Raw genomic sequence first — 12797 nt, 5'->3', positions numbered from 1 at the left:
CTTAATTAATTTATTTAAATTTAGTTAAAATTCCTCCCCAAAAAATAATTTTTTGTCACTAGATGGCGGTTTTATCTTCTATTCGATCATCATTATCATATGCAAATTAGGGGTTATTATTTGAAGTTTTTAGGCGAATTTTTTCAAATTAAATTAGAAAGTTTACGTAAAAGATATTAGAAATAATTTGTTTATATTATTAAAATTTGTTAAATTAGATAAATTAAATAATAAAAAACTTTTGAAAACAAACTTACTCCTATTTTTTGTTAGAAACAAAGTTAAATATACACACGGATAAATATAGTAATGGTAATTATGCATGTCCATCTCAATAGACGTCACAGATTTTTACCTCCAAGGACAAGTTACGGTTTTATGACATGCATACCGGATATGACCAAGTATTAAAGTTCAAGATCGTATTTTCTAACTTATGTCATTCAATTTAATGTAAATAATTCGTTATTTCTTTACAATATTTTATTATAAAACTTTGATTTTGTATATAAGCATCATGCTACAAGAATTATTTTTCCGTTATTTTATATAATTTAATGAAATTCATTACTCGTGTAGATGCTTGAACATAACTACAAATACATATTACTATGTACCCAGATATGCATTTAAATTCTTTTTATGTGTATAATTTCTTTGTAAAGGTGTTTATTAGTTAAATTAATCAAAAATTTTCCTCTGATTTTGAGGTATTCGATGTAGTTATGTACGACTTGAACACGTTTTACTGTTCACATTTCTTAATCAGAAGGCCACAGTCTGTCATGTATTGCAAGTTGTATAAGATTGATTTGGCATACAAGCCCAAAAGTTACTCACAAATTATATTTATTGAAAAATAATAAAATACATATTCTTAATTCAAAATACTTGATAGAAAAGCTATACTTGTAACCATCTTTGATGGCTTAAAACAGTGTTTCCCAAACTTTTCGGGTTACTGCTACCTATGTGTGTTATATATATTTGTTCAAAATGAACTTTTATCCCCGTTGCCTTTCAGTGTGTCCTTCAGACTTGTACAGCTTTGAAGGGAGCGGTAGTGCTCACTTTCAAAATCACTGGTTTAAGACTTAAATCATCACAGTTTTCACGGTTTAGATGTTAATTAACCGTCAAAACCTTGATAGTTTACATGGTAAACCAGCAGAACTTAATAATAATTTAGCGATTAATATTTAAGACTAAATAAATTTAAAATAATTGAATTACCTTTTAAGTATATCCCTTTAAGCATTATGAGGAATAATTTATCAAAGGAAATGTTAATGTTATAAATAGAAAACACTTTCATTTTCATGGAAACGATTAAATGATAATGAATTATAACGTTATATTTAGTGAAAATTTGTGAAAAAAATTATCTGTACGAATGTATAATTTATCTAGTTTTTCATTGAAACTTGTTTATAATTACGATATCTCTGAGCGGTGACCTTAAAAATATTTCTTTTAATTCAGATTAAAAAATAAATAAATAAAAATTATCGTTCAACCTTCGGTGAAAGTTATTTTTAATATTAAAAAATTAATTAGTATATTGAATTTGTTTGTAATTAAAAGTGCTCGTACTGACAGACAACTGGTACAATATCAACGTGAAGAAATTCAAATATAACTGGAATCTGAAAAGCACACGTGCCGTAAAGACTTTTTTTTGAATCATTAATCATGTGTCAACAGAAAATATGCAGATCAGGGCCGGATTTAGGCCTAAACAAACTAGGCAATTACTTATGGCCCATATCTGTTAATCTGTTTGTAAATGTGTAATAAGGGGCCCACCGGTGGCCAAGCGGTCTTCGTACCCTGACCGAACTCCCAGTGTTCAGGGAACGGAACCGATTGGTTCGGGCTCCCATAGCTATAGGCTGCCATCTTAACCGCTCGGCCATCCGGCCTTCCGGATATTTACTTATACAGATTAAACGGTTTTCAAAAACAAAAACCGGAATGCGTAGTGTCGTATATACCACAGATATAACATAGACACCAAACTCTCCATGTAACTGGAAATCATTACGTCATCTGTCGATTGTAGCGCCGCGAAACTAGGTCATATGTAGAAAATCTAACATTACGTTAGATTTTGACTAAATTTATCTTCAAATACAATAATTAAATAACAGTATTTATTGTTCGTAGACTTTTAAAGGCACAGTGCTTAGTGTACCCAAAAAACGAAACAAAAAAGGGGATTTCTGGTTTATCCGAAAGACCTCTAGTGAGAAACTTTATAACTTATAAATGCAATAAATATACGTAGATGTAGGGCAAAATATATAAAAATACGGTCCAATTTCGATTTAGTGTTTTGAAATTGGCGCTAAACCGGAAGCAATAAGAATTATAGCAATGCAAAATCGTACACTTTGTCACTAACGAATAATAGGAAATTTTCTGCTTAATATTTAAGAGAAATATTCGTTGGCGCTTTATGAAGGTGGCAATGTTTAGGAAACCGCTATGTTGAGGTATGATTATGTGAATAGAACCAATAAAACACGAATGAAAATAGATTTTTTTCAATTATTCTAAACAGAAACTTATGCATATATAAGTTAATTTTACATAAAAGACTAAGTTTGGGGGGGTCTTTGAGCGTACAATAAAACTGAAGCGAAATATATTTGAATAAACATGGAACTTTTCATAATAAAATAATCAGTTTTCCATTTCTAATTATCTCCTTTCTTATCCACGTTTTATCGGGGTATATGGAAACATTCTAGTAATAAAATTATGAAAATTTCAAATATGAATTTCATAGTCAAAATAAAAAAATCGATAATTACTTTAATCTTTTAAAGTGACCTTCGGCTTTAGACATTATCAACGCGAACAAACTTTAAAATGTCAATTTGAAACTCTCGCTTTGCGATCGCTGGCATTAAAACCACGCTATTGCAGTCTTTGTTTGTTTTGTTTTGTTCAATTATGGCAACGCAACACTTGGGCGATGCCTTCCGGGAGGCTTTTTTAAGGATAACTGTTCCCTATTTAGGTGTTACAGACGTGGAGAAAACCCGGAAAACTCCACGTGGCCAGGCGAGGCGCGAACCCACGACCGAACTCCCAGTGTTCAGGGAACGGCCCACCGTTTGGCCACTGGTGGGCCGTTCGATGGGTCTAAATGTTATATATTATAGTTGTATGAAATGTAATGCCCACCAGTGACCGAGTAGATAAAATCGCTGAACACTGGTCGTGGGTTCGTGCGCTCTCCTCGTGGAGTTTTCCAGGTTTCACGTATGTAACACCTAATTAGGGCCCGTTTCCTATAGAAAATCTTTCCGGTAGGCATTTCTCTCAGCAGATCGTCCTCGTCCTGCTTTGCCTTATTTCATGAAACAATTTGTTGCGGATATATTAAGTTCCGTCCTTCACCACTATTGTTAGCCTGGCCTAACCATAATGGGTGTAATATATAAAAGGACCCTCTTAGCTCCCACGGAACGGAAACAACTAAATTAAAAAGTGAAACCTGCTGTACTGAGAGTTGTTTTCTGGTTCAAGTCGGATCATCTGACATTTTTGCGGATGAGTTGACCTCGATATGTCGGGTCCTATTTCTCGATAGTTGAGTAGTCTCATTGTTAGCTTTGTTGACTTTATGTTGGGAACTTAAAAGAGGCCTCTTACATCCATTAAAAGTTATAAAAAATAATAAAATCGCTAAAACGTTAGCCTTTTAATGTTGTTTTTATTTTTTATATAAAATAAATACAAATTTCATAGAAATTATTATTAATTAACAAAAGAAATTCTACAAATAAAAATAAATGGAAATTGAAACGCGAACTATTGAATGGATAATTGATTATTTGTTTTATTTGCTTGACCAATCAGCATTCACTCAACCGTATCTACAACCAATCACCGTTAAAATATATTTTAATTTCCGTCTAATATATGTTTCAAAGGACTACTTATGTTCGAATAAATGTTTTAAGTCATTTAATTGCAAATGATTGTTGCATTTAATTGCATACAATTATTTATGTAATATATTTCTTAAAATGTAGAATATGTGCATTGTTTTCGCATTAAAATAACATAAATAACACCAAATATTACATGAAATTTTAATTGAAATATAATGAATTTTATATAAAATTTTATCATTAATTGTAAGAAATTTGTAATTTTATGAAATATTGTGGCTTCTATCACGTTAATATTTGTAATTCTTTCTTGAATATGCCAAGAAAGGAGACATCCTTATCGCATATCGCCCACGTGTTTCATTGCCGCATCCCATTTAAACAAGCCAACCAATCAAATAAAACTTAAAAATTAAATACTGACAAAAGAGTAAGCGAGAAAGCTGTAAAGCTGAAACTCTTTTCATTCCTCTTTCTGTATACGAGGTGGCTCAAGAATCGATTAACCGCACTTTGTTTATACATGTTCACATGTTCCAGCTACACTCGTGAATAGGAACTAAATTTAGTTTAATGTATTTTCCTTTCACAAAATAACACAGAATTTCAGTCTTAAGAATAGTTAACTGACTTTTGGTTCACTCTGTGTTTAAACATTTATTTGTCTGTCTAATAAGAGTAAATTTTTCAAACTCCTGACTCCAAATTTTGTAGCAAGGGTCTCAATGAAAACTAATATGCAATTATCTCGGAAAGATCGTCTAATGCTTGTATCTTTGTCCTATTAAGTATAAAAATTTGAGACTGGGATATTAATACTTCTAAAATCTTCACTTTTGCATGCTATTTTGATATTTGAACCTTTGACCTTTAAAATTCAAAACGATTGTGATTATTATAAAGACGAATCGTCTGAAGGTATTTTTTCAGTACAATTTCCGAATGGTTCATCCGATTTCAAAAACGATTACACAATTGAATTCAGCATTAAAAGCCCTTTAAAATGATATGTCACATGATATGGAATACTGTTTGAAATTCTAAACTTACAATCTTTATAACCGGTAAAGGTTTCCGGTAAATCTTTATAACCGGTAAAAAGAGCAGAACCATTCCCACTTACTTCACCCAAACGTTCAAATTTCTATAATTACTAAAACCAAAGACGTAACTCGAAGTAGTGTTACTAGACTACACTACAATTGTCTATTATATTCTTAAAAAGTCACGAACTTTCCTTAAAATTTTACGCTTGGAGAGTTAAAGAAAAGTGTTTCTTTACTAGGGCATCGCGCGATTTTGTCGTATCGCAGTAGAATTGAGTTAGACCCAGATAGAAACAGGTGATCCTTGCATCTGCTGGGCACGGAAGAGGCGATCCTTGCACTTGCCGACACGTAGACATGATCCTTGAATTTGCAAACCATGGAACAGAAAACACACAGGGTCTTGTGTTTTGTTCGTTTTTGCTGCCAAATTTCCGTTAGGCGCACTCAGTCTCATCGGGAAACACGGACGTCGTCACTTTGACCCCAACGTATCTCGAAAACGAGTCAAGAACCCCATTTTAAATACATTTTTGGATTTCTCGTCGCAATTAATAGAAAATGGCAAGGTTTTATCAAAATCGGCCCATCAAATTTGGAGAACGAACTCAATTCGTGAGGCTTATAGCCACACAGAAGACGTGCTAGCGACCTCGGGACATCGCGCGGTGTCGCTTTGTCTCCAGCACTGGTGTTACGATCTTGTATCTTGAAAACAAAGTCATGGATCCCCATTTTTTAAATTAAATTATTGGATACCTCACCGCAATTCATGGAAAGCGGCAACGCTCCGCCCAATATAATAGCATATTTGGTCCTTAAACACTCTTATCCAAGGATAAGTATTCAAATAGTCTAAAGGTCAAATGTTAACGAACAAGAGATCAAATTAGAGATGGGTTAACCAATCGCTTACGTTAACAACGATCGACCTTATCCTATATTTATATAATGGCGATTTAAAAGGGAGATAATTCCAAAAATAAATTAATTATACGGCCGCCATTTCCTGTAAATGTAATTAAAAGAGATGACAGATCCGGGTGTTGCTCTAATGATTACAAAAGAGAAACATCAACTGTTTACTAAACAAAGTTCAAAATATAAGATTCCGTCAATGTATGTGTTTCGCGAGATAACAATATTGATAAAAAAAATATTGTTTTGGGCGAGTGTAGAGTAGAATACAAACAAAGACGAGTTTAAGTCTTACGCTATGAAAATCTTTGCTTTTATCTTTTGTTATCGTGAAGTAATTTCGTGTTTAAATAATAAGATTTAAACGTTTTGAAAATACGTTATATCCGGGACGTCACGCTGTCATAAATCCATTATTATATTTTCGTTCCTGGAAGATATGGCGCAAAGAATTTCAGAGTACCTGAGTGCGGTGAGGTCCTTATCAGTTACAAATGTGGGGCTCTTCTTCTCTCCAAATGGCGTAACTTCGAGTTAGTTGGCCAGGATGCAAATTATAGATTTTTGAATATTACTCTTGGTAAGGGATCCTCCGCTAATGTGAATAGCTCCTGTTTTAGGGGGATCCAATCGGTTAATCGAAAGAAAAATTTAGGTAAAATCGTGGTAAGCCCCTCAGCCCGATGGACTCGGTGGCAAATGCCTCCTCTGCCTCCCTGTAGTTACGTCCTTGCCAAAAGCCATAAAAATATATACATAAAAAATTTTTAAACAGATTTTTTTTTTAAATTTGCACCCACTGAAGACCAAGTGAAAAAACCATTAGTTGCTTGTCGCAGGTTCGCGCCCGATCAACGGACCGACCACGTGAAGTTTTCCGGGTTTTCTTTATGTCTTTAGGAGCCACTTACCATAGAAAATCCTCTTGGGAGGCATCTTTCCCTAGAGGATAGCTCATGCGTTGCCTTCTCTCATCAATCCAATCCAAAAAAAGTTACAAGAGGCTGTACTGAAGCCATGATTAATTTGATTTATTTGTATAGGGCAATGCGACACGTCGGCGATCTGCCAAAGGGAGGGAAGATGTTACAAACGTGAAGAAAACACACGTGGCCATCCCGTTGACGAACGCGAACCCACAACCAGTATTCAACTAGGCCACAGAAGCAATGATGGTTCCTCTCTATTTAAATTTTGAATTATGTTAATTCATGCTTTGTTTTCTTCATAATACTCAGTAAAAAAATAGTGGTTCTGCAATGAAAAAATATGAAAATAATATTTACATTTATCTTTATTTGTCAGTTCTCTAATATCACTAAGCAGTTTATGAAGGATTGAGATCCAATGATTGTAAAACGTGGATTGATATGATCGAAACTAGATGCTTCAATATGCAATGAGAAAGTATACTTTATAAACAATATTGAAGCATACGTCTTCGCATTGTATCACTACGTTTTTTTCGTTTATAAATGAGGCACAGGAAAACTAAAAGGATCTGAATTCCAGACACAGAGAAGCCTGCAAAATTACGTATATAAATACAATGTATGAAAGTTTTATTTACATGAACTTTTAAAATGCTCTAAAACATAAATTAGTCACTGTAGGTCATTGAAACTACAGGCTAAAAGTCGACCAGATGATGATTTTACATTATCTGACAAGAGATAACTCCCCTGTTGCATCATTATGAAAATACTTGTGATTTTGTTAAGGGTTTGATTCGTGCCACTTAATATCTTTCATACTTTGTAGCAGATAGAACTGATATTGCAACACGAGAACCTATCTTTACTTTTGTTTTTTAATTCATTGTAAATAACATTGTTATATGTTAGTTTTTGCCGGCCAGTGCCCGAGTGGATAAAACAACCGAACACTGGTAGTTGGTCTTGGATTCGCGCCTGGCCAACGAGTTGGTCACGTGGAGTTTTCCGGGTTTGCTTCACATTTGTAACAATTCCTAAATAGGGGTCAGCTCCCCATAGAAAGTCCTCCCATGAGGTATCCCTTCTGGGCAGATCACACACGTGACTCGTTGCTGTATACAAACAAACAAACTATATATTAATTTTAAAATACTGTGCATAAAGTAAATTTCTCTTCAATTTATTGGGTTTCTGGTGGAATTACTAACAATTCGGAGTTTACGTTAACAAATACGTCATTTTTGCATAACTATGTAAACAATGCTAATGTACTGAACATACATTGGCACTGTTTGTTGGTTTACACTGTGTTTTCCCGTAATATTTTAATTAATAGGATAATTATAGAACTACAAAATTCACTATTTACTGAATTTAGCGTAGTTAAAATGACACAGTCAATAAGAAAGAGGACTTTATTTTAAATTTACAATTGTAAAATACAAAACAATGAAACGTATATTTCAATAATGAGGGTGGTGATGAGTCAAGACGTCTATCTATTGCTTTGAGAGCTCCTAATTCGAATCCAGATAGGATTCTCAAGTTTCAATGAGTAACTTGAACTGGGTACGTATTGGAATTGTATCTAGCTTTCAGATACTTACATGGCAATACGGTAACATTCGCGCAATTCGAAACTAGATTTCAGGCTCAACACACGTTGGGTATATTCACCTTCGTTCCTCACTACTATCTCCAATCACACGCCTTTTTGAGGGCGTACAGGTATGAGATAACGTACATTTGGCGATGACTGGATGAGCAAGGCGAGTAACGCTTCTGATAGACTTCAACTCCAGCAACCCCAAGAATTTTTCATGGGTGTACCTTGTCACCCGACCTCCACGTCATGGGTATGATTCGGAAGGAGATCCACAGGGTGGAAATAATTTAAAGAAAACCTATATCTATGCTGTCTGTCACTATCTAAGAGTAAACTTATTCAGTGACATCGTTTAACCATGCGTATCGTTTTTAACAGGATAGTAGTGTTTTCTTTAGTTAGTATAACTTTTTAGTGAAAGTTTAAAAAAAAAAAAAAAAATTATTTGTTCTCCGGTTTTTACATTAAGTACTTTTAACGAAGTTAAAGAACATATTGCGCGAATAGAAATAGATGAAATTCGGTTATTCCATCAAAGGGCACTAATGAGGACAATAATAGCCAAATACTCGGAGAAATGAAAAAGAAAAATATTGACAATGTAGCTGATAGCAGGATCGTGACATTTGACATTAAGGGCAAACTTAGATATGGCGCCTTTGGATAGGCTTTTCATTAGTCCGCTACAAATTTAAAAGCCTACCACTTAACACTAGTAATCGTGCGTACGTTCGCGCCTGGCCAACGGACTGACCACGTGGAGTTTTCCGGATTTTTTTTAAGTCAGAGTACAACTAAATAGGGGCCAGTTTCCCATAGAAAATCCTCTCTGAAGGCATCCCCGTTCGGCAGATCGCCCAAGTTTTTATCAATTTATTAATTTAAGTTTACCCATGGAACAATTTTGGAATTTTGGCGCCCCATCGTCTCGGCGCCTAAGGCACGTGTCCTCTCTGCCCCCGTCTTTCCACGGTCCTGACTGACAGGCGGGTCAAAATATTTAATCAAATGCAAGAAAAGGATCTTGAATTCCAAATTTCAATAATTCTATTGAATTAACCCTTTACAGTATTTATCAGGAACTGCAGCTCCAGTAGAAAGAACCTATTCATTTACTAATTTCCCGTGGTGAAAATAGAAGTCGAGATTAATTATTGAAACCACAAAAGCAATATTAATTGTAAAGTTTGGTTTCATTCGTATAAGGCAACGCGTCATACGGGCAATCCGTCTAGGAGGATACCTCCAGAGAGGTCTTTTATGGGAAACTGTCACAGTTTAGGTATTAAAAACGAAGAAAACCCGGAAAACTCCACGTGACAAGGCCGTTGGCGAGACGTGAACACACGACCAGTATTTATCCACTCGGACACACATTAATTGTATAGCAAACCTACGAATTACAACGCTCTGTTTTATGATAAAATTGCGAGTGACCAGAGCTTGAACAACAAAAAAAAATGTTTATTAAATAATAACAACGGCAGATGATATTTATTTACAGTATTTAAATAACATTTTTAAAATTATTTCGAGCGTGGCGCAATCGAGGCGTCGCGACGCGACGTCGCGCATTACTTCCCGGAAAGAAAATAATCAAAATAATCGAGATAAGTAAAAATTAATGAATATTACATAAAACAAAAGCTACAGTTTTATAACATGCACAAATCCTAGCGACGGAAATTCGAAAAACTTTCTTAGAAATTTTATTTAAATTTATGATAACTCGTTGCTTCGAGACGCGACGATGCGCAAAGATTGATATTTTTAAGAATTCTTTTTAAATTCTATTAAATAAACTTTTTAAAATTTCTTCTTATTGACCATATTAATTTTTCCATTTTTCTTCTATCAAAAGATGTTAATAGATATTTAAACGTGAAAAAAAAGACACTTAAAAGTGTCGGCGCCGCGACGCGTGTATTTCACACGCGTCGCGGCGCGTTACCCTTTACCCGACGCGTGTGATATTTATATTATAATTACCTCACGCGTCACGACGTAACCACTAAATATGCCCGCATTAATTATAATTATAACATTTTAAATAAAATTATAAAACAATTAAAACACGCATTAACGACACAAGGCTCTGCTTAACGCCATTAAGTTATTTATTTACACGACTTTCAGTTTGAATTACGAATACCAAACAATGACGTAACTCAAACAAACCCCCCTTTGATCGTTTAATTAATTAAATTAATAATGCGTCTATCGATATGTATTTGACAACGGCAACGACTTTAAAATATGTCAAACAAGTGATTACTCAAGATGGACGACGATAATTCCAGACAAAAGATTAAGAAAGAAATAAAAAAAAAAAATTATAATTTATTTTACGGTTTCCCTAGACTCGGATAAGGATAAAGTTTTATCTTCTCTAGTTGTATACAATGCAGATAAGATAGAAGCGTTGAGAAATGGTTTGTTTTCTATATAAAGGACAGGGCAAACGACCATGATCAGTATCCCTTCAGCCAGCGGATTTTATAAATATATAAAACTTTAAACCATGAAGTACGTTCTGTTTGTCGCTGTGATTTTTGCATGCGTTTTAGCGGTAAGTTTCTTTCTTTATTTCATGAATTTTCTGGTAGATTTTGTTAATTTCGACCTTATTTTTTTTAAATGGAAGCTGCAAGGTCAAAGATGTGAGAGTGGTAAGGATTGTAAAGAAGGACAATGTTGCATTACTTACGTACCAAGTGGATTCTTCTTCCGGTTAGGGCAGTGTAAGAGACTGTTGAAAGAAGGTGAGGTTAATTCATTTTTAGTCATTTAAAACTCCTTGAAAAATTTTAAATATTTCAAATTATACTGAATGTAACTAAATAATCTGTAAAAGAAACTGGCGAGAGGCTAAAACGTACATTTAGGGCACCATTTGGTCTCTCTTCATTCAGGAAACTATAAATTTATACAATGGCGCGTTATCCTATGGGGAAAAAAGCAATTTGGCTGGGATTCCATCAACGGGGAAGCCCAAGCCAATTTATTATAAGAAAATATTCCCTCAAACAAAGAAAATCCCGAAGAAAAACGTCTGAACTCGACAATGTAGATGGGGTCCGCTAATTCAAATTTGACTGGACTCTATGAAGCTATAACGCTCCACTGAGTTTATAAAACACTACAAAGAAGGAAGTGGGTAAGGAATATCGAATCTTGATCTTAGTTGCAAGGTAATATTAGTGAAGGATGGCCATTTTGTTTGATCCTTTCACCATTTATACTCTACTATCTCCTTCGAATTTATTCCCCCTCTCTCACTCTCACTCTATCTAAATATGTATCTCGCTCTCTGAAGCACTCCCTCCTTGGCTCTCTTCCTCTAATTTTTATCTATGCGAATCTCTCTCGACGATCACTCGTAATATTCTTTCTTCATCTTTCATCCCTTTAAGATGACCAAATCGCCCTATCTCTTTTTATTCAATAGTATCTTCTACCCGGTATCTCTTCCTTTCTAATCTTATCTGTTGTAGTATTTCTCAGAAACTTTATCCCTATTCTAAGCCTTATCTGTAAATGAAAATCTGTATTTTCGTACATCTGGATATTCATTGTATATTTTAGAAGAGTCAAAATACCCTCTTAATCTTCAAAATGCTATATTTTGAATTAATATATATTTTAAGAATAAACGGATTTTTCTGTTTAGGTGAGAAATGTATGCCAGATTTTTTACACGGCTTGGCCGGAAAGGGACGTTATTTCGTTAAATGCCCGTGCCAAGAAGGTTTAGAGTGTATGTCCGAGAACGAAGACGACGACGACCATTCTCACGTATGTAATAAAGATTAACATCATTTCCTTCGATAAGAACTTAATTTCTAATGGGAGAATTTGTTTTTAGTCTTCCAATTCTCGTGGTTTGAGATGTATGAATCCAGATGCAACAGAGGCACCGACTACCCAAGAACCAACTGTATCCGAAGAGGTCAAAAGTTCAGCTGCATGGGAACAGTCTACTACTGATGCAGAACACCAAAGCACAGTTAATTTACTCCCAGGAGAAGAAGATAATGATGACAATAAAGAAAATTCTTAAATATCCACAAAAGTAAACGATTTAATGTCAATTACCACGATTTAAGGGTTATAATATATATGTAAATTCGAGAATGCATTTTCAATATAATTAAAATTATTCAATTATATTTTTTGTGTGTTGAAACATTTATTTAATTAGAATTTACACGTGTCTCTATAACGGTGGACCACCAGCGTCTGAGTGGATAACGCCACTGATTACTGGTCACGGGTTCAAGCCTGACCAACGGGCAGGCCACGTTGAGTTTTCTGGGTTTTCTTCACGTTAGTAACATCTAAATAGGGGCCAGTTTTCCATTAAGATCCCCAGGAGGCATTCCTCCCT

General features: G+C 34.5%; 1 protein-coding gene across 1 annotated transcript; it reads left to right on the top strand.

Annotated features, from left to right (window-relative positions):
- The first annotated feature begins 10834 nt into the window (after nucleotides 1-10834).
- LOC136982172 (uncharacterized) lies at nucleotides 10835-12579 on the top strand. The gene is made up of 4 exons (XM_067278605.1): nucleotides 10835-10979; nucleotides 11055-11177; nucleotides 12086-12205; nucleotides 12276-12579. The coding sequence occupies exons 1-4, from the start codon at nucleotides 10932-10934 to the stop codon at nucleotides 12468-12470; spliced, it is 486 nt and encodes a 161-aa protein (XP_067134706.1). The 5' UTR covers nucleotides 10835-10931; the 3' UTR covers nucleotides 12471-12579.
- The last annotated feature ends 218 nt before the right edge of the window (nucleotides 12580-12797 follow it).

The sequence above is a fragment of the Centruroides vittatus genome, unplaced genomic scaffold (assembly GCF_030686945.1).
Source record: "Centruroides vittatus isolate TY-2023 unplaced genomic scaffold, ASM3068694v2 contig_817, whole genome shotgun sequence".
Lineage (NCBI taxonomy): Eukaryota > Metazoa > Arthropoda > Arachnida > Scorpiones > Buthidae > Centruroides > Centruroides vittatus.
This window is presented reverse-complemented; position numbering and strand designations above follow the sequence as displayed.

Bases quoted from the DNA above. Each gene is read 5' to 3' on its own strand.
- LOC136982172 (XM_067278605.1), top strand. From the start codon at position 10,932: ATGAAGTACGTTCTGTTTGTCGCTGTGATTTTTGCATGCGTTTTAGCG. The intron at 10,980-11,054 runs GTAAGTTTCTTT...TTTAAATGGAAG, and splicing joins TTTTTGCATGCGTTTTAGCG to CTGCAAGGTCAAAGATGTGA. The intron at 11,178-12,085 runs GTTAATTCATTT...TGTTTAGGTGAG, and splicing joins GACTGTTGAAAGAAGGTGAG to AAATGTATGCCAGATTTTTT.